Source organism: Parathielavia appendiculata (assembly GCF_033297405.1).
Source record: "Parathielavia appendiculata strain CBS 731.68 unplaced genomic scaffold N657scaffold_1, whole genome shotgun sequence".
Lineage (NCBI taxonomy): Eukaryota > Fungi > Ascomycota > Sordariomycetes > Sordariales > Chaetomiaceae > Parathielavia > Parathielavia appendiculata.
Window position 1 is genome coordinate 2,865,380 of NW_026944220.1, and position 18,563 is coordinate 2,883,942.

General features: G+C 55.6%; 9 protein-coding genes across 9 annotated transcripts; 5 read left to right on the forward strand and 4 right to left on the reverse strand.

Annotated features, from left to right (window-relative positions):
• Nucleotides 1–250: 250 nt before the first annotated feature.
• Nucleotides 251–1,483, forward strand: N657DRAFT_562707 (NAD-dependent glycerol-3-phosphate dehydrogenase; the record flags this gene model as incomplete). The annotated part of the gene is made up of 1 exon (XM_062788158.1): nt 251–1,483. One exon carries the CDS (start codon nt 251–253, stop codon nt 1,481–1,483), a length of 1,233 nt encoding a protein of 410 aa, XP_062652805.1.
• Nucleotides 1,484–1,606: 123 nt separating this feature from the next.
• Nucleotides 1,607–3,309, reverse strand: N657DRAFT_50653 (uncharacterized protein). Its single transcript, XM_062787707.1, has 2 exons — nt 2,628–3,309; nt 1,607–2,519 (listed from the first exon to the last, which is right to left on the reverse strand). Exons 1-2 carry the CDS (start codon nt 3,114–3,116, stop codon nt 1,731–1,733), a joined length of 1,278 nt encoding a protein of 425 aa, XP_062652806.1. The 5' UTR covers nt 3,117–3,309; the 3' UTR covers nt 1,607–1,730.
• An 848-nt stretch (nt 3,310–4,157) lies between these two features.
• N657DRAFT_630017 (uncharacterized protein) lies at nt 4,158–6,416 on the forward strand (the record flags this gene model as incomplete). Its single annotated transcript, XM_062790946.1, has 2 exons — nt 4,158–5,714; nt 5,769–6,416. 2 exons carry the CDS (start codon nt 4,158–4,160, stop codon nt 6,414–6,416), a joined length of 2,205 nt encoding a protein of 734 aa, XP_062652807.1.
• A 1,822-nt stretch (nt 6,417–8,238) lies between these two features.
• On the reverse strand, nt 8,239–8,848 carry N657DRAFT_639581 (uncharacterized protein; the record flags this gene model as incomplete). Its single annotated transcript, XM_062791793.1, is given in 3 exon segments — nt 8,239–8,533; nt 8,548–8,598; nt 8,636–8,848. Coding segments are annotated over 2 exon segments (264 nt in total), but the record flags the coding sequence as incomplete, so codon positions are not given.
• A 1,776-nt stretch (nt 8,849–10,624) lies between these two features.
• Nucleotides 10,625–11,876, forward strand: N657DRAFT_50883 (uncharacterized protein). The gene is made up of 2 exons (XM_062787710.1): nt 10,625–11,794; nt 11,855–11,876. The coding sequence occupies exon 1, from the start codon at nt 10,973–10,975 to the stop codon at nt 11,609–11,611; it is 639 nt and encodes a 212-aa protein (XP_062652809.1). The 5' UTR covers nt 10,625–10,972; the 3' UTR covers nt 11,612–11,794; nt 11,855–11,876.
• On the forward strand, nt 11,320–13,006 carry N657DRAFT_639584 (cysteine proteinase). The gene is made up of 5 exons (XM_062791794.1): nt 11,320–11,459; nt 11,761–11,794; nt 11,855–11,869; nt 11,932–12,001; nt 12,062–13,006. The coding sequence occupies exons 2-5, from the start codon at nt 11,767–11,769 to the stop codon at nt 12,660–12,662; spliced, it is 714 nt and encodes a 237-aa protein (XP_062652810.1). The 5' UTR covers nt 11,320–11,459; nt 11,761–11,766; the 3' UTR covers nt 12,663–13,006.
• Nucleotides 13,007–13,086: 80 nt separating this feature from the next.
• Nucleotides 13,087–13,946, reverse strand: N657DRAFT_609012 (uncharacterized protein; the record flags this gene model as incomplete). Its single annotated transcript, XM_062790290.1, has 2 exons — nt 13,808–13,946; nt 13,087–13,746 (listed from the first exon to the last, which is right to left on the reverse strand). Exons 1-2 carry the CDS (start codon nt 13,808–13,810, stop codon nt 13,087–13,089), a joined length of 663 nt encoding a protein of 220 aa, XP_062652811.1. The 5' UTR covers nt 13,811–13,946.
• A 168-nt stretch (nt 13,947–14,114) lies between these two features.
• Nucleotides 14,115–16,098, forward strand: N657DRAFT_609015 (uncharacterized protein). The gene is made up of 2 exons (XM_062790291.1): nt 14,115–14,525; nt 14,580–16,098. Exons 1-2 carry the CDS (start codon nt 14,378–14,380, stop codon nt 15,824–15,826), a joined length of 1,395 nt encoding a protein of 464 aa, XP_062652812.1. The 5' UTR covers nt 14,115–14,377; the 3' UTR covers nt 15,827–16,098.
• On the reverse strand, nt 15,739–17,128 carry N657DRAFT_639587 (Pam17-domain-containing protein). Its single transcript, XM_062791795.1, has 2 exons — nt 16,268–17,128; nt 15,739–16,212 (listed from the first exon to the last, which is right to left on the reverse strand). Exons 1-2 carry the CDS (start codon nt 16,932–16,934, stop codon nt 16,109–16,111), a joined length of 771 nt encoding a protein of 256 aa, XP_062652813.1. The 5' UTR covers nt 16,935–17,128; the 3' UTR covers nt 15,739–16,108.
• Between the last annotated feature and the right edge of the window lie 1,435 nt (nt 17,129–18,563).

The following is an 18,563-nucleotide window of genomic DNA, read 5'->3' on the forward strand; positions in this document are numbered from 1 at the left end:
TCAGCATTGCCCGTCACCGCCTGCCCTGTTCTCGACCAAAGTGGCTCTTTTCCACAATCATATCCACTTAGGAAGCTGCACGCTTCGATTCCCAAAGCCTAGACCCTGTCACCCGAGCTGGGCCCTTCCATCCCAATATTCTCGACATTGCCTCTCAACTTCGACTCGTCCGAACCGAAGACACTGCTCGAAGCCCTGTCCCACTCGCACAAACCCTCGCAATACCCGCGTACTTTCCCATACAGCAAGAATGGCGGTATCCTCAGACCCTCCCCGGTTCAAGCACAAGGTGACCGTCGTGGGGTCCGGCAATTGGGGCACAACGGTCGCGAAGCTCGTCGCCGAGAACACCCGGGAGAACTCGGATATCTTTGAGGAGGATGTGCAGATGTGGGTGTACGAGGAGAATGTGGTTATCCCTCTCGATTCGCCTAAGTACGACCCTGCCGTCGGCGACGAGCCGCAGAAGCTCACCTCGATCATCAACACATACCACGAGAACGTCAAGTATCTCCCCAATATCCCTCTACCGCCTAACGTCATCGCCAACCCCTCGCTTCTGGATGCCGTCAAAGGCTCGTCCATTCTCATCTTCAACCTCCCGCACGAGTTCATCGGCAACGTCTGCCGGCAGATCAAAGGTCACATCTTGCCTTCGGCCAGGGGCATAAGCTGCATCAAGGGCGTGACCGTGACCGAGGACAAGGTGGAGCTGATCTGCGAGTACATCAGCGAGACGCTGGGGATCTACTGCGGCGCGCTGAGCGGCGCCAACATCGCCAACGAAATCGCCAACGAGCTGTGGTGCGAGACGACCATCGCGTACAACACGCCGCCGTGCGACCGGCGCGGCGAGAATGGAGCCGCCAATGGCGATGCCGGCGGGGAGGTGCACCGCGATGCGCGCGGGCAGCCCAGCAAAGTAAAGCTCATGCCCGTTCCGCACGACTACCCCCCGGTGGACCACACCGTGCTGCACAAACTGTTCAATCGACCCTATTTCACTGTGTCAATGGTGTCGGACGTGGTCGGCGTGTCGCTAGCCGGCGCGCTCAAGAACATTGTTGCGCTCGCTTGCGGCTTTATCGAGGGCCACGGGTGGAACATGACGGCCAAGACCGCCGTGATGCGGCGGGGCATGCTGGAGACGATCCAGTTTTGCCAGGAATTCTTCCCCGAGACGATCCAGGAGATGACCTTCTGGGAGAGTGCCGGCTGGAGCGACATGATTGTGAGCTGCACGTCGGCGCGCAACTGGCGCTACTCCAAAATGGCGGCAGAGCGCGGGGTGTCGCTTCACGAGATTGAGCGGACCGAACTCAACGGCCAGAAGCTGCAGGGCATCTCGACGACGAAGGAGGTCATGAGCTTCTTGAAGGCGCGTGGTGTGCAGGACAAATATCCGCTGTTCACGGCGGTGGAGGGAATTGTCGACGGAACCTTCAAAATGGAGAATATTCCTGTGCTCTTCAGGCAGCAATAGAAGCGTGACGTACGGCCGGCATACGCTGGTTTATACAAGGTGGCATGGTCCCAAACGGGACCAGCTGGTTATGTACAGTCGATTCTGATTAGATGTGTCAACTAAACTGCGTGCCCCTGTTGTTTTGACAGGAACTACATCGAAATGCAGCTCTTTCACTTGGAGAACATCGCCAACCATATCCAACCAATTCCCCATAGTATCAGGATCCCTCCATCAGTCACGATTGGCCCTGTCACCGCCAAGATCATTGATACCCATCCAACAAAGCCCTCTCCTCCTCATCCGCCACCTCCTCTTTCCCTCTCAGCCGATCCGCAAAGCTCGACTTCCTCCTGCTCCTACCCTCCGCAGCCCCCGAGCCCTCGCTATCCAGAGTCCTCTCCCCATCCAGAAAGATCTTCTTGCCCACTGCATCATAACTGCGCCAAACGAGGTTGAACATCAGCGTGATGCACGCCACGAGCCAGGGCGGCGACCTTCCCCGCTTGTCGGCAAACAGCCGCCCGCACGTCATTACGGTAATGAGCAGCGGCATCCAGAGGCCCAGGAAGAGGACCATGCCCCACTTCTGGCGGCGCGTCGTGACGGTGTAGGGCTGCAGGGCGTCAAGGTAAGCCTGGTAGTCGGTTGGGAGCTCGTGCTCGCGCGCGCCGTCGCGGAGAAGCTTGAGGTAGCGGGCTGACGGCTGAGCGTAGTCGGGTTCCGGGCGGCGGACAGGGCTGAGGAGGCGGGTGAGCCAGGATGGGAGGGATCGGTGTGGGGTTTCTGGTTCGGACGGGTCGTCGGTGTTGTTGTCGTCGTTGTCTTCAGGATTGGGACCGGTGGCGGTGTCGGGCAGGCGAGGGGCGTACAGGGTGTGTGCCAGGAACGGGGTGGGAGGGATCGGAATAGTCGGCTTCTCGGGCACGCGCACGCTGGGCGGGAGGACGATGCAGGGGACGAGGATGTCGTGGTAGCTTGCGCCGCCGCCCTCGGTTGCGACGATCTTCGCGTAGTCTTCGAGCGTAACCTCGTAGACAACACCGTACAGGCCCTTGTTCCAGACTGGTGAGCGCTTTGCGAGCTCGTATTCTCTGTGCCCCTCGTTGTCGCCGTGGGCAACCCCAGGCTGGATCGGGGGACTGGGAATCTCGGGGGGAACCTTCGAGAAATTAAAGGGCGATTTCTTGCCCGGGAACTTGCGTAACGCTGTGTTGGCGAAGCACGGCTCGCGATAAGGGATGCCCGGCAGGTCAAACGTCAAGTCGAGAGACGGCGCCGAAACGTTGACCTGGCTCAGCGGACGGATGCCGCGCATGCCCAGGAAAGTTTCGGCGCACATGTTGGACCCATAGGCGAGGTAGAGGACCGTCTTGGGCTTGACGGGCGCATCTTGATGAAAGGTCTTCGCGAGGACCGGCTCGCTTGGGAACGGTGTTGGCGAGACGTCGGGTTCAGAAAGTCGAGCGGCAGAGGTATGAGGAATTGAAGAGACCGGAGGATACGGGACCCGGGTTGGCTTTGGCCGGGCAGCCCAAGACCAGAGAACCTGAATATGGCGGAGACTCCAGACTGCGGTGTCGTCCTTCGACTTTGAAACCGATGTCTCCGGTGTTGAGATAAGTGGAGGTTGGGGTTTAGTCGAGTCCATTTTGACGTCAGTGCTGCAGGTCCCTGACTTGAAGATCGGACGGGGGATGTGTGTCGCAATCCGAGACCGAGATGGCGAAATCGCAAGAAGAGTGCATTATATAGCGAAGCTCTGGTCGCTCAGCTGACAAACCGATGTAATCCGTACTGTTCCATGTTACAACAAGCTGGCTCCAACACGTCAGCCGCCGGCAACGACGGATCTGGTGGGGTCGTTAGTGTGCTGTACAGAAATACAGGGCCCCTCCACAAGAACCCAAAGGAACTTTCGGAATCTGCAACATATTCCCCCGTCTTACACAACTCCATGCAGCTCATCCGTTGAAAAGTCAATGGTGACTCAATCAGGTTTTATTAGTGTCGGCTCGACTCACCGAGCAATTGCGAGTCTCGGACTCGAGATAGCACCAAGACGCTTCGCATATCGTCCCAGAGCGACTGCGAATAGTAATAATGTGCAGAACTTCGGGCCAGAATGGCTCATTACATGCTGATGAACATCCCGGACCGTTGAGCTGCCGTTTCTGTCTGGTCTTGGGTGACCGTTCGTTTCGTCAGGAACCTCTGTAAAATCCATGGATGATGTTCGAAAGGCTCACGGCAACCTGGGGACAGGGTCCAACAATTCCAGGTCAAAAGCATGAGTTTGATCTGCCTACCTGGTACAGGTATAAATGACTGCCGTAGTCTTGGATTCAGGTTCAGACGTAAATACCAGTACCGAGAAGCTCCAGCGCTGCAAAGGACAGGGAAGGAGCAGACGACCTGCGCTTTCCTTTCGGCTTGACGAACCAATTCAAGCGGGCAGCACGGCAACCACGTCTCTGTGGTCAGGCAGCTGACCCATCCAAGTGATGGCAAGGACCTGGAGACTCTTCTGCAAGATCTCTTCTTGTGGTCCGCGCTAACTTCTTGATCGATCCAAACAGGCGACGTCCTCTGTCCGCTGAATTCTTCACGCCTGTGCTGGCCCTGGGCATGGCGCGGGTTGTGGAATTGACGGTTGTCATCCATGAGACCGATTGTTCCTCCCTGATTCAAGATGGACTACACGCGCCAGTCATCTCAACCGGCTACCGTCGACCTAGTTCGAGCCGATCTGGCCGAATTCTGGGCCATTGATGAGTCCGACGCTGACTGTCCCAAGAAGCCGCCTTCAATTTCCGGTATCAGCGACATGCTCGACTTCGAGTACATTCCCACCCCTAGAGCCCGCCCTTCGAGAGCGATGCGGAAGGATCCCCTGCCCGTTATTCTCGGTAATTATCTGGAGACTTCACCCACCCGGAAAGAGGGACGAAACGAGACCCGTGAGAAGCCGTCCAGCAACAAGCCATTGACAAAACAAAACATACAGTCACGCAACCAGGACTCGACTGCTTCAGACAGACGGTCCACCCCAATCGGGCCTGACTGTCCTTCTCAAGTGACACGGAAGCTGGGACATTCCTCTGGCATGGAAACGCCTGTACACCGAAAAAACAAGCGCAAGCTTACCAGCCGGCCCAATGCCACTGATGAATCACAGCCACGTAGACAGCCTCAGTCAGACCGGAAACCTGTTGCTTCTTCAGCCGCTGGGAAGGGATCAACGAAGACCTCCAAGCAAACAAAGACCCTCCCTGAGACGCCCGATCCCGCTTCGACCCGAGCCAAACCCAAGACGCGCAAGCGTGACGACCATCTCTTTGAGTTGAGTGATGGGACGGAATCGGAAGCAGAGGCCAGGCCAAAAAAACGTCAAGCATCAGCATCCAGAAAGCCTCCTATCGCTCCTGCCCGCACATCCCAGACGACAGGAAGGGCCCAGGGGGGCAAGCCCGCTCGTGTTCCAAAGAAGCCGACTACCCACGTTGTTTCTCAAATAGACAAAGCCGAGCACGATCCCCCGGACTCAAACACAGCTCCGCATGGCAATGATGGAACAGAGCAGGAAGCTGAGCCGCAGCCGTACGACCACAGAAGCACTTCCCCTGACTCCGCCAAATCAGAGTCGGTTAGGAAAGCCCAGATGGACCAACAAGCACCGATGCCCCAAGGGGCAGACACTCCGGAGTTCACTTCCCCAGAGCCCGCGAAAGTTCCGCCAGTCGCGCCAAGGGAATGCATTCCAGTTGTGCCAGACTCTTCGCCACACCGGGACGTCATTATCCTGTCCAGTGAGAGTCCAGAGGCAAGTAACGCGGCAGCTGGGTCAACTTCACGATTGTTTGTCGAGCAAGACCAAGGGAAACCGACTAGAAGCCTCGCTCCAGCTGTCGCAATAACAGACAACACCTGCGAGTTGAACCCCAACGAGACATCGCCAACCCGGCTTCCCAGATATTACAGACGCCATGGCTTTACCCCTCCACCTTCGTTCCAGCCTCGAGTCCTTGGTAACAATGCTGCGTTTCCTCAAAGGTTGAATACCGATCGGCCCTTGCCGGCGGACACAAGAGGGGGTTTCTATTCAGATGAGCAACAAGCAACGACAACATCGTCCTCAGTCCGTGAGCAAGAGCCATGCCCGGCCCATGGGGGGTCGAGCCCTGAAGATATGTGGAGTCAGGTAGTGCAGGATGACTCTCCACCGGCTATCCTCCATAGGATTGTTTCTGTAAGCGCGTCCCCTTCCAATCTGTGGTTGTAATAAGCATCTAACTGGCTCAAGCTGTTGCACCGTTCGCTCAAGCCCAGAGAAGAGGTGGTTCGGGACATTGTCGCCGATTACCAAGATAATGCCTTCCGCTTGCTTGACAACTTGAGTGGACGCCATGACCAGGAGAGAACAGAAACATTGGTGGCGCTGAGACAGGCATCTCGAGCGGCCTTCTCTGTCTTCTCCGGCGCAGGACATGACATGGCCGTCTTCATCAACAAGCTTCGAGATATGGACGTCACCCACACAGCACACACACTGACACGTCGAGATCTCGCCCGAAAGCTTCACACAGTGGCTCAGCTGTCTCAGACCAAGTTGGGTAGCTACGTCCGCGACGAGCCATTCGGCGGTGACGCGGCGAGTAAATTCGATGGCGGCGGCCTAGACGTTCTTGCGGAGACGTACCGACTCAAGCTGCTTGATGCAGTCCAACGACCAGATGGACATGTTTCTGCGGCAGTAGATGGGGTGGATATGCGGGTTGATGATTCCATCAAGCGGTATCTTCGGGGCGAAACCCGAAAGGTTCACCGTCCCGAGGTCAGCCAGCTGAAGAAACCGGCCCGGAATGCTGACGAAGCTTTGGAGGTCTTCTTGGACGGCATTCTTGGTACGTTGCAGGAGAACAAGGATCGCGTGAGCCCGTCCTCTGCCTAGAGGCGGTGTTTGTCTTGCTCCTGGAGTTGCAGACATGAGTAGAGAGATATGTGGTTTCATGGACAAGGGAGGCGTATTGGGTCTCCCCCCAGCTTTGTTGGAGAGGGAGTGGCACGGCCTCAGAGGATGCAGGGTAAGATTTGCAGGTATCACCACTTGCTACCACAGACAGGTACGATCCTGACGCTTCAGTTTGCTGAGAACATTCCGTTATTTAAGAAGCTCACCTTCCTCAGAGTAACTACGGCACAAGAGATGGGAAAGAATCGATGTGTCAGGTGTGACGGTCACAGATGATATAGTTGCGGGAGGGAATCATGATGCTATAGTTCGATGAGTCCGTCTCAACCAGAGTGTCCACTGATGCTGGTAAATAAAAAACAGAGTACTGACCGACGCCTCTTATGCCGCACTGGTAATGGTTCCTGGAAGCCGAGACTCCTGCATGCGAAAAAGAGCCCTTGCGCCGTACCATGCTTCAAGTCTCACCACCCTCCGGGGCACTAAAAGAGCGACCCCACCCAAAATCCAGGGCAAATGCCAATTAGGCAGCCACTTCTCCTCTATATCCTCGTCACACTGTCCGTGGCTCGGTGAAGGCGAGAGACGCGCAGACCCTTTGCTATTCTTGTCCTTTTCCCCAATGCCTCCCCTTTCTCTCAGTTCCTGTCGTCCTTGGCTTTAATTTAGCAGAGAATCGAGTGAGGACGCTGGCACCAGATACATTGTGAGATTCAGCACAGGACAAAGTTTTATATCCTCAAGTTGAGGATTATTGCAGTTTGCATGTGCGGCCATCACGGTGGATATACGCAAGGAGCCACAGCCTATGCACACTCATATTAACATGATACAGCTTATTACGTCCAGGTGTGTAAACCCTGGTGTTACTTGCAGACATGACCCAAGATGGGCTCTTTGCAAAGGGCTCGAGGCACCCGCATCATCACACGGACATGATCTGTGACTGAGACTAACACTTCCCTGGTTGCCAACCGCCAGCGTCTTGTATTGTAACATGATTGCACCCTTATAAACCAAAGGAGACCTTGGGATGCTTGACCCTATGCGGCTTACATTTGAATAACTACTCAGTTAGTTTAGGGCACTGATAAGGCTTGCCGGCAAGTTAGTTGAATCATGATCACTGGCAAAGCAGAATCAAGCATAACTTACATTAGTCTTGACACTGATTTGATTTTCTGATGGCAACTCTTATGAATGTTGACAACATCGGACAATACATGGATGTAGGAATAAGAGGACGAGAGGGGGGAAAAAAGCAAACCACTCGAAAGTGACTCCAAACTCGACATACTTTTGAAATCAGACGGATGGGGTCGGTTTGATTCAATTGCGGGAATCGACGCAGCATAACATACTAGTAGTACGTCCGTACTTTGCTAATGTACTTGAAGCTGGCAGCAAACTGTGGAGACTCATGATCGAAGGATCCGGGCTCAGCAAGCTTTCCACTTGCCATTACAGAGTCAATGGTGGTCGTTCTCATTGAATGATGTACATAATCGCAACCCCTTCCCGGTGAAGGAACATCGGGGGCCGCCCGCGCAGGCGGCCGGGCATCGCAGAAATTGGAAGACAGGTCCTTTGTGACCTGGTCTTTCATTTCCAAGGGGTTGCAGCTCCGCGCAGCTACTGCGCGGCCTGTTGGCGGCCGAAAACGTCGATTTCGAGGATCAGAACTGAGGTTTCTGAGCGCCCGGAAATCCCTCACCACCCCGCCCGACAACCGCGACTTACCGACACCAACGACAAGAACAAGTTGCAACAAACTTTGCAAGATCAGGTGGATACTGGGTACGAAAACCACCCGACTCTTTCGACGTTCTGAAGAAGGGACAGGGCACCCCCGGCCCTGCCCAGTTCTGGGAGAGCGAAGTCAAGAGTCTTGGCGGCAAACCCGACCGGTGAGACGACGCTACGAGGACTGGAGCGAAAGCTGCTGTACGACTCCGATTGCAAGAGTTGTTAATCGACCGAGGATAAGGAAGGTGACGGGTTCGTTAAGGGAGACACACGGGCGGCTGGCCTTCCTGCGAGGCGCTTCGCCCTCTTGACAAACAGCACACTACAAAAGGAGGAACTACAATAGTGGAACTACAATAGTGGATCAGGGCAGGTTAGTGGCAGTGCCATGGAGGGAGCTGCGCCGGTGTAGCAGCTTTTTTCGGCGGCCTGCTGCAAGACACGGTCGGCACTGCGGCTTCGGCCTCGTGGGGAGACCCTCGCAGTGTAACGGGAAGCTGGAAGTCGGGGTTGCGCCTGGCGGAAAGTGGGCCGTGGCAGCTATGCTGGACCGAGGGGAGGGCAGTAGAGTTGCGGTCCCCGCTCGCACCCGGGCCACAGGAGCGAAACAGTTGTTGCCTCGGCGGGGGACCTGTTGGACTGTACGCGTGGCTAGGCCACGTCCCCTTGTTTCCGGGCGCAGGTTACAGTATGGGATGAAGCCGCGGATGGATTGCACCGGGTATGGGTGCCTCGGCTGGGGAACAAATGTGTGGTGTCGCCGCCGCAAGGAAGCTGTAGCTCCGAGGAGCAGTGTAGCTGGCCGGAGAGGACGGACGCGCGTGTCGGTTCTCTAAGAGAGAGGGGGCTTTGCAGATGCCAAGCACCCGGCTCGCACCCGGGCTCCAGCCCTGCGCAGGCTGCTGTGGTGTCGCCTACGAAGCTCTGTAAGGTTGTGCCTCTTGCGGAGGGCTTAAGGTGCAAACCTTAGGGTCCCGTGGCCGGGAGGTCCGGTAGGGAGGTCTGGCCTTGCCTCTCTGACTAGGTTGCCCTACAAGGCAGGTCTGTGCAGCTAGTTAGCTAGTTCGTAGGGAGAACAATCTAGGGACTCTAAGGAACGAGGCCCGCAGATGACCTTAACCACCAGCATGAGACTCTGTTTCAAGACAAAACCCTAAGGAGACACGACGGCCTCAGCAGAGCGAAGAGTTCACTGTTGATCCAGATTCGAACCGGGCCATAGGGCTTCGGGCATTCTTATTCGAAAGGAGAGTCCTAGAGGTTCTGACGCCTATATGCGAGTGTGGAGAGGGGCGAGAGACTGTCGAGCACCTTGTGATGTGGTGCTTGGCCCCACCGTTGACTCGAAGATGGGAGAGAGCCGAGGTCAGAACGCGAAGGGACTTTTATTCTGTCCTACAGGGAATCAGTCCCAAAGCTGCACGGCTAACGGGGAGGATCCTGGACTGGCTGATGGACTCGGGGAAACTGCCGATGTACGGTCTGGCCAGGAGGCTGGAGCTGGAGCTCGCAGTCTGATACCCTTTCCTTCGAAGGCCAAGAGGCCTTCCCACTTTGTATTTGCAGGATCGCACACTGATCGTTTCCTTGATTGTCGATATGGGTTTTTCACCCGGCCCACGAGGGCGCGGGTTTCCTTTATAGTAAGTTGTTGAAGGTCCGGCACGCCCTAGGGCACAACGGTGTAGGAATAATAATAATAATCGCAACTGATTCATTTTCTTTGAATGTTTAGAAGACTAACTATTACGGGGTGATGATGTTGAACAGCTGTCTACCTCATCTATCAAACGTACAGGGGGAGTGCAATCTACCTTGATCAGGAAAACATTCCACTGCAGGCGCCTGTATATATTGGTGAGTATCAGGGGTTACCAAGGCATTTCGGCGTAGATCATCTGTGAGTATGAGGGTTCGGCTCACGTCGGTATCCGGTGGATGGAATACGGTGATGACTTAGTAAGTAAAGGGGAAGGAAATGGGGGGAAATAAGGAGCGAGAAAAGAACGAGAAGGAAGACCACGACATGAAGGGGAATACGCTTGTAATCTTTAAGGGAAAAGGAGCTGGATGCGTCGCACCTCAGGTGCATCCGTATAGCTCAGCCTTTGCGCCTACAAAGTCTCCGTCTGCCGTTGCTCCAACTTAGCTTGGCCAGCTAGGCCGAGAAGCAGGCGGAGTACCTACATTGGACCCGGCGATGTTTGCCCTTTCTAAGGCCAAGCAAGCCATGAGAATGTGGCTTTTTGGCAGCATTTGGCCTCTCACGTCCACGGCTTGTCGAGTCTGCCGCTGCCATTGTTGTCTTACAGCGCTACAAAGCACAGCAGGATGAAGCCAATCAGTTAACTTAGGAATTCTGCACCAAGAGACATACGGACGTGCTAGATTTTTTGCGGTGGCCAAGGCTTCTGATTGCCTTCGTCTGAATGAGGAAGCAGCTTGGCTTCAAACCCAGGCAGTCAAGGCCCAAAATGTTGAGTTGTGACGTCTCAAGGCGCCAGGGCACAGCCCACTGCCGAGCGGAAAGAAGCGTCTTGGCAGACTTACACGTGCTGACAACGCCCGGGGGTGAAGATGACGTGTGCTCGATACAGCATTGTGACTCTAGCAGACTGTCATGCTCTCGAGTCTCTGGATTCACAATAAATGGAGAGTGCAGAGAGTCAATGAGAAGAAGCCTTCTCTTCTATAGCTCGTTTTCCCGAGCGTCTCTCCATTTCTTTCGCCAGGAATTCAGGTTTAGATTTGACTGAGATTCGGGCCCTCACAAGTGACAACGATAACTTATGGGGGGTGGGTCCAGCAGCCTCATGTGGGCCCGTGCCAGCCTGAAGACTGTCGTCGCCTTCGCCTGTCGCCCTCCATCATGTTCTCCCCAAGTCGTCCGAATTGATCGTCGGCGACAGCGACCTCAGCAGCGGCGCACTGCGCAGTTGTCTCCAAGGTTTTCAATACGGCCCTGGACCATCGACTTGACGGGTTGTGCAAATCCCTGTCTTTTAGCCCCATCGACCTTTCGAGCCTCGCCAGGGTCAGCAGATCGAATTCCGATTCTCAAAATCTCCATTCCGGTTCGTCCGCCGTGTCTTCCGCGACTGCTGTTGCCTGCCCTCTCCGTTGCAACACCACCACCATCCGTCGGCACGGCGAGCAATCCATCTCGATCCTTTCCCCCACTGAACCTTCTTCCGCTCGATCCGACCCACCTGTTCGACCGCCGCCGCCTACAAGATGCGTTTTCGGCAGAGTATGGCCAGGCACTTCGGGGACAGTGTAAGGACCCGGATTCTCTCCGCCCTGCTCTGACGGGGAGTCCTGGTATAGGACTCGAAATTTCTTCTGCAAGTGCGAAGGATGTTGGCCTGCTGCGGCCTTTCTCCGGGCGAGTCGGTTCGGAACTTTTGAGGGTCGGGCGGGTGTGCTGATGAAAAAAGATGTGGGGTGTAATCAGTGGGATGTGAAAGGCCGATGCCCTTGTTTCCTCCTACCCTGGCTTGCAAATTTGCTGTTGAACGTGGAATTGTTTGCATGCTGTTGATTTCGTTGCCTGGGCTGTGGACTAATATATGCACAGCTCTCCATGTCTCCCCCGAAACCATACCTTTCTTGTGAGTCTTACTCGATTACTGCGTGCTCAATTGCAAGCTAATAACAGCTGCTCCCCATAGACTACGATATCCGCCGTACGTGAAGAACCGCACCCGTCGGGCCACTTTTAGCCGCCGTAGCTGACGTTCCTTTCAAGTCGACACCGAAGATATCAAGGCACTTAAGAATGACTGGCTCACCGACAGTGCCATCGCGTTTTGGGAAGAGTATGTCTCGATGATGACGCCCAGTTTCATTGGCTCTACAGCATTGTCTAACACGCGCAGATGGCTTGAGCGGGAGATCCTGCCCAAGTACCCGCAAGCCCGGATAGTACTTCTTCGGCCCGTCGTCTCGCATCTCCTGATGCAGACGACCGATCTCAAAAACGACGCCTCTGCCTTACCCGACTTCCGCAAGGTCACGCACATTTTCCTACCCGTCAGCGACAGCCGAGATCGCTGGAACGCCGACAGCGGCTCACACTGGTCTCTCCTCCTCGTGTCGGTTATTGACCGGGTCGCGTTCCACTACGACTCGCTCGGCGGCTCCAACTTTCCGGCGGCCAGGAGGGGCGTAGAGCGGCTGAGCTGGGTGTTGGGCGTCCCGCTCAAGTTCCATCAGCTGGAGGACACCCCCCAGCAGGAGAACAGCAAGGACTGCGGCGTGTTTGTCTGCATCCTCATGAGGCACCTGCTTATTAAGCGGCTCCTCAATGCCAATTCCAACGAGAAGGTGTCTATGTCGATGGCGGGCAAGATGGTCGACAGTCGTGGGGGCAGGAAGGAAATGCTCCGGATCGTCGAGTCGTTGCGCAAGGAGGGCGAAAGGCGGCGCAGCGCTAGTCCCTTTGCTGGCTCGTCAAACGAGCCGCCGCGCATTGACTAGTACGTTTACTGTGACGAGTGATTTACGAACCGACCGGCGTTTGTGGTTGTGCTTGGGGTCACGGGACCTGGGGTTTTGACGGGCACCAAGAAGGGCGGTGAGTAGAGCCCAACTGCATGGCGTTTATGTTTTGAAGGGAGTTGAGGCGTTTGGCAAAGATCGAGTACCCCTGGGATTGAAGGGTTGTTTCTGCTAGTATGATTCATGGCTGGATGGTTTCGGGCATAGCAATTATACACGGTGAATGCGGGCATGGGAGAGGCGGTAAGGTGTAGCGCAGAGTTTGCGGTGGTTTCCACCATGGACCAGTTCAACAATTCGACTTCGGACATAACCCCCTGAAAGTATCACCATGGCTCTCATACGTCGTCATATCAACCCGGCTGAACTCTGGCGGCGGCGTATCGGCAACAGATTGGAATACTCATGTCTTGGCTAAGAAGGCAGGGTTCTGTTCCATTGTTGCCGAGATGAAACTCCTCAACGCTGCCCACCGACTCGATGTAGCCGGTGTCTGTGTCTGGGTTTCTCCCCCCTGCTTCCCTTTCTCTCCCTCCGTATCCATCTTTTCACTCTGTCCATCGCCCGCAGCAGGTGCTGGTGCACTGCTGGCAGTCGAAATATTGGCGAGCTGTGCCAGACTCCGCCCAAACCGCTCCATCTCCCCCTTCACTAGCCTCTCCTTCCGCTTCAACGCACCGGGCCGGCTCTTCAGGCTCTTGTGCCGCACCTTGCCCTCCCGCGCCTGCTCAGCGTCCATGGCCTCGCCCTCGGCCACTGCGTCGTCCATCTCGGCCTGGATATCGTCGAGCGCGTCGCCCAGCGACTCGAGTGTCGTGACGAGCTTCTTGGAGGGGCGCCGCCGCTTTTTGGACGCCGTGGACGACGACGAGGAGGACTTGGCGATGCGCGAGACAAAGGCCGAGTGCTTGATCAGCCGCTTGTCGCGCTTCGAGTTGATGAAGGAGTCAACCACGAAATTGTTCTCGCGGTGGAGCTTGCGCGGAAGGAGGGGGTCGGCGAGGCGGGCGCGGGCCTTTTGGCGCGCTGTGAGGCGCTTTGAGGGGGCGGGTGCTGTTGGCGCCTGTGGGAGGAGGGGTGCGTTAGTTGGCGCGATTGGGAGGGGAAAAAGAAGGGGAATCTACCATTGCCAGCTGTATACGATCGGTCAATATCTATATATGGCGAACCGGGGAAAATGCGGATGTTGGGTTGTCATGGACGATAACTCAGACTTGCAGCGACTCAGGTGAAGTGTTGCTCGATGTTCCATGATGGCAGCCGACTCGACGAGAACAGGTCGGACTTTTTAGTGGGGCACTAACCTCCGAAGACCCACATGGTCCGCGTTGAACAGCGCCAAGTTCGGCGGATCTTTGTTTATTCTTTGGCGGGGGAGGGGCACTTCATCTCAGTCTTACTCCATACAACGGCTCATGTCATCGCCGACAGGGCTCCTGTTGAAAGCCAGCGAGTCAAGTTGCACCGACTAACCATACCTGCCTTATCTTACCTACACTTGATCCTTCACAGTTGGAAATCACGCTCATTATCTTAGGGCAACGAGGTACAAGAACAACCTAAGACATTAGAAACGGGCCCTGAAATGGTAGGGGTTTACCGGTATCTGCCTCAGCACTCTTGACGGAGACGTTGAACTGGGGCTGGCTCAACTTGATGTACCTTACTGGTTGATTGTGCGGTTGACGTTGAATATGGAGGAAGACACGAGGGATCACCCATTTGCCTACGGCACAGCTGCCTCTACCCTGGCTGCCCGAAATGGGAGCAGTCGTCGCCTCACAGACGATGAATTCGATAGATATTCCCGCCAGATGATTGTTCCGGGCATGGGAAAAGAAGGTAAGCTGGGTGTATGATTAAAAGAGAGGCTAAAGAGATGGCTAACAATGACAGGCCAACTTCGTCTGATCAACTCCCGTGTGCTTATCATTGGGGCCGGCGGCCTCGGTTGCCCGGCAGCTCAGTACATCGCCGGCGCTGGAATCGGCACCATCGGCATCGTCGACGGCGATGTCGTTGAGACGTCCAACCTCCATCGTCAGATCGGCCATGCCACCTCTCGGATCGGCATGACGAAGGTCGACAGCCTCATCACACACCTCAGGGGCTTGAATCCTCTACCCACTTACATCTCCTATCCGACACACCTCACCCCGCAAAACGCTGCCGATATCATATCCCAGTATGATCTTGTCATGGACTGCACCGACAACCCAGCCACTCGGTACCTCATCTCCGATATGTGCGTCCTGCTCTGTAAGCCACTCGTCTCGGCCGCCTCGGTTCAAAAGTCCGGCCAGCTGATCGTGCTGAACTGTCCACCGACGGCTCAGGGGCTAGTCGACGGCAAGTACGCCCCTTGCTACAGGTGTTGCTTCAGAAAGCCACCGCCTCCCAGCTCGATGGTGTCTTGTGGCGAAGCCGGCATCATGGGTCCCGTAGTGGGCATGATGGGCGTGGCCCAAGCCGGCGAGGCCATCAAAATTCTCGCCTCCGCACTCCACATTCCCCGACAGGTCACCGAAGACGTTCCAGAAACAAACCTCCAACAACCTACACTGCTAATCTACACCTACGACCTCGAAAGCGCAGTCGGCCCATACTCATTCCGCGCTCTGAAGATGGGTGGCCGCAGAAAGAGCTGCTTTGCCTGCGGCGCGGGCTCGACACTGACACTCGAAGGCGTCAAAGCTGGAAACCCAAACTATGAGCAGTTCTGCAGCATCCCTACGTCGAAAGCCAACCTGCCCCCAGAAGAGCGCATCACCGCCGCTGCGTACCATGCCGCGAAGGAGAAGGGTGAGCTCCCGGAGCACATCCTGCTCGACACGCGGGAGAAGGAGCATTTTTCGCTCGGGTCTATCGAGGGGGCCGTGAATGTGCCTTTTGGAAAGTTGCTTATGAAGGCTGCGTCGATCAAGAGAGGTGGAGGATCGAGCACTGATCTACTACCTATAGAATCGAGCAAGCCTGACACACCGATTTTCGTCGTCTGCCGTACGGGGTTGGATTCCCAGGAGACGGTAGAGACGTTGAAGGAGCTAGGTCTGGATAATGGGGGGAAAAGGAAGATTGTGGATGTTGTTGGAGGGATGAGAGCATGGAAGCAGGATGTCGATCCTAGCTTTCCATTCATATGACACAAGGATGTGTTTAAGGAACTTGAATAGTGTGTGGCCGCCTTCGAGGGGCGAAATTCAAGGGTAGACGGCACGAGTTATCAAGGGGAGACTTTTGCTGGTTGTTTGGAGATGCCCACTATGTTACAACCGAGAGCCCCTGGACGCCCGCAGATCTTGGATAAACAACACGAGGGACAAAAAGGGGGATACAACCGGTGCCAATTGCCCATACAGACTGTGAACCATGCCGCAGCATTCTCCGCTCATCAAGACAAGTACCGACATCATACTTTTGTACCTTTATACCAACGAGCCCTCCTTCTTTTTGTTGAACGCTCTCTGGTCCCTCAACCACTGCCGGTAGCCAGTAACGCTCGAGATCTTCTCGCCATAGAAATCGGGTACTGGTGAGTATCAGTCTAGCCCATACGAGAAACAGAGCAGAAAAGGGGCACCCACCCGGATTCCGCACCGAGCTCGCGCTCGGGTCCACACGGTGCTTCTTAATCCTCGCAAAAAACTCGCTCTCCTTGACGGCCATCGGGCCCTTGTACTTGCTCTTGAGAGCGTTGAAGACCGCCGAACCGAGGCTCGGCCCGACCAGCCAGCCGAGCGCGGCGAAGCTCATAGTCATCAGGCCCAGCGTGATCAACGGGTCCAGCGGGATCTGGCCCACCACGCTGTCCGCCATGCCCGAGCTCAGCACCAACGCTCCGGATGATCCGCTCGCGAGCGCCCCAACCACGCTGAAGGCCGTCTGCCACCGCCGCCGCGCCTTGCGCAACTGGAAGAAGGTGTTCCAGTCGAGGACGACCTGCTCCGGGTGAGCCGAGGCCGCGGCCTTGGCTGCTGCCGCCGCTGCGTTGGCGTCGGCTTCGGCGTCTGGCGTGGCGGCTAAGTGTGTGGTTTGGTGCCGGGTCGAGGTGTTGCGGCGCGGTGGTTCTGCGCGGTACTGGATCACGAGGGAGGCCGGGCTTGGCCGGTTGCTTGAGAGGGAGCGGATCTGTGTTTGCTTCGAGGAAGGGGTCGTCGTCATCGCCACCGAGAGCGGGGAGAGGATCAGGCCGGCGCGCAACAAGGTTGGTTGCAGAGCAGCGGGCGAGCGGCGGGCGCCCGCGCGAAGCATGGTTGTCGCTGTCGGGGTGAGCATCTTGCTGCAATGCATTGATATAGCAGGACAGAGGTGCGGACAACTATGCACACCGATCGGACCCGAAAGGAGCCTTGGGATGAAGGGTTGGTTGTGGGCTGGACAATCCAGGACAGCTTGGAGCAATCGATCCAATTGCTGTTCAAGTTGTTGCTGATGGAGGGAGCTTCAGGTATCCACACCTCAGCCTAAAAGCAGGCCGATAAGATAAGAAGAAGCAACGATGAGCGGCACATGTCACGGGATTCCCCGTTCCTCTTCTCATCGTTACGCTATCTCCCCCTTTGCCAAAAAAGGCACACCAAAAATCAGCTTTTTCCCCACACAACCCACTTTGACACGCCATGCTGCCATCATCTGCACCAGGTGAATGCATCGCCAATTGCACTATTCTACTCCAAAGAAGTCACGCATTCGCGGTACGATTGCATATTTCGAATCTCATCTAAGCAATATGTAAAACGAAGGCCTTGTTGGGATGACGAAATCGTCAAGGAGCTTGTTGAAGAAGGCTGGGCTGCGGTTAAGCAAGACTCTGTCAATGCCTAAATCGACAACATCCCTCAGATCTTCAAAGATTGCTTGGAATTAGATGGGGCTATGACTGAGTTAGTTCGCAATCGGAATCATTTAATTTGGCTGCGTTGTGGTGGTGTTCTACATCTTTAGGTCTGGTGGGTTTGCGTTTTGATGTGCCTCTATTTTGTAAGGACGGTGGCTATATGCCTGTGGTTATGCATACGTCACGAGTTTAATCATACGTCTGTGGTCACGCTTACGTATAGGCCTCTGTTCCAGTACTTAAGGCCTGGTTGCATGCCTATTCCCGTCATCTAGCTCTTGCTCTCGTTGTAGCAATATTGTGACGAATCTCAAGCCTCAACTTCTGAAAGGGACTCCTGAAGGTTATACTTGACAATGGGGTGAGGTTCGGTGAAGCCAAAGGGTTCACAACAAGCAATGTCCAAGGGTACTGACAATCTTGTGTTGAATTGAACTGGCTCCTTGGCACCTGGACTCAGGGGCTGGGCACGGTTGCCCAATACAGTAAGCGTGGAAGACTCGTCACCCACCCAAAAGCAGGGCTGGCGAGGGTCCCGAAGCCCTCGGTTCTTTCAAGCAACACACACACATGACGCATGGTTCAGACAGTCAATTCAAGCTTCATCTTGTGCCTCAATTGATGCAGTGTCACCTGGTTGGTCTATGCCTATTCGAGCCTGTAACTGTTGCTGTCCAACATCTTGCACTTGCGTTTCTTACTGGAGAACTCCAGAGTCCTCCAGAACGAGTGACTATATACTGACACGATTCTTCGAGTGCTCGCTATGCTCGAGGGTCGAGCACCCTCGAGCACTTGAGTGCTCGCAGTGCTATGCCTTCGGACGCTCCGGGCACCTTGCTGCAAGGTGCTCGTCTGTCTTGGCGTTATAGCACTCTAGCTTCATCCTGACGGGTCTGCCTTGCTTCCTTAAGTGATGGATCGGGCGTTCCTTGCGCCCCGTATATGACCTTTTCTGGTATGCGGCCTGTTGTTACGTAGTTAATTCGTGACACCAGGCCAGGGTCCCTCGAATACCTACTCCCCACTGCGAATACGGCCAG

Excerpts from the sequence above, each read along its gene's own strand:
- N657DRAFT_639584 (XM_062791794.1), top strand. The coding sequence starts at position 11,767 with ATGTCTCCCCCGAAACCATACCTTTCTT. Across the intron at positions 12,002-12,061 it reads GCCATCGCGTTTTGGGAAGA|ATGGCTTGAGCGGGAGATCC; the intron begins GTATGTCTCGAT and ends TAACACGCGCAG.
- N657DRAFT_639587 (XM_062791795.1), bottom strand. The coding sequence starts at position 16,934 with ATGCTTCGCGCGGGCGCCCGCCGCTCGCCCGCTGCTCTGCAACCAACC. Across the intron at positions 16,213-16,267 it reads GAGCTCGGTGCGGAATCCGG|TACCCGATTTCTATGGCGAG; the intron begins GTGGGTGCCCCT and ends GATACTCACCAG.
- N657DRAFT_50883 (XM_062787710.1), top strand. The coding sequence starts at position 10,973 with ATGGGGGGTGGGTCCAGCAGCCTCATGTGGGCCCGTGCCAGCCTGAAG.
- N657DRAFT_609015 (XM_062790291.1), top strand. The coding sequence starts at position 14,378 with ATGGAGGAAGACACGAGGGATCACCCATTTGCCTACGGCACAGCTGCC. Across the intron at positions 14,526-14,579 it reads TCCGGGCATGGGAAAAGAAG|GCCAACTTCGTCTGATCAAC; the intron begins GTAAGCTGGGTG and ends TAACAATGACAG.
- N657DRAFT_50653 (XM_062787707.1), bottom strand. The coding sequence starts at position 3,116 with ATGGACTCGACTAAACCCCAACCTCCACTTATCTCAACACCGGAGACA. Across the intron at positions 2,520-2,627 it reads CGCCCTTTAATTTCTCGAAG|GGCCTGTACGGTGTTGTCTA; the intron begins GTTCCCCCCGAG and ends GTCTGGAACAAG.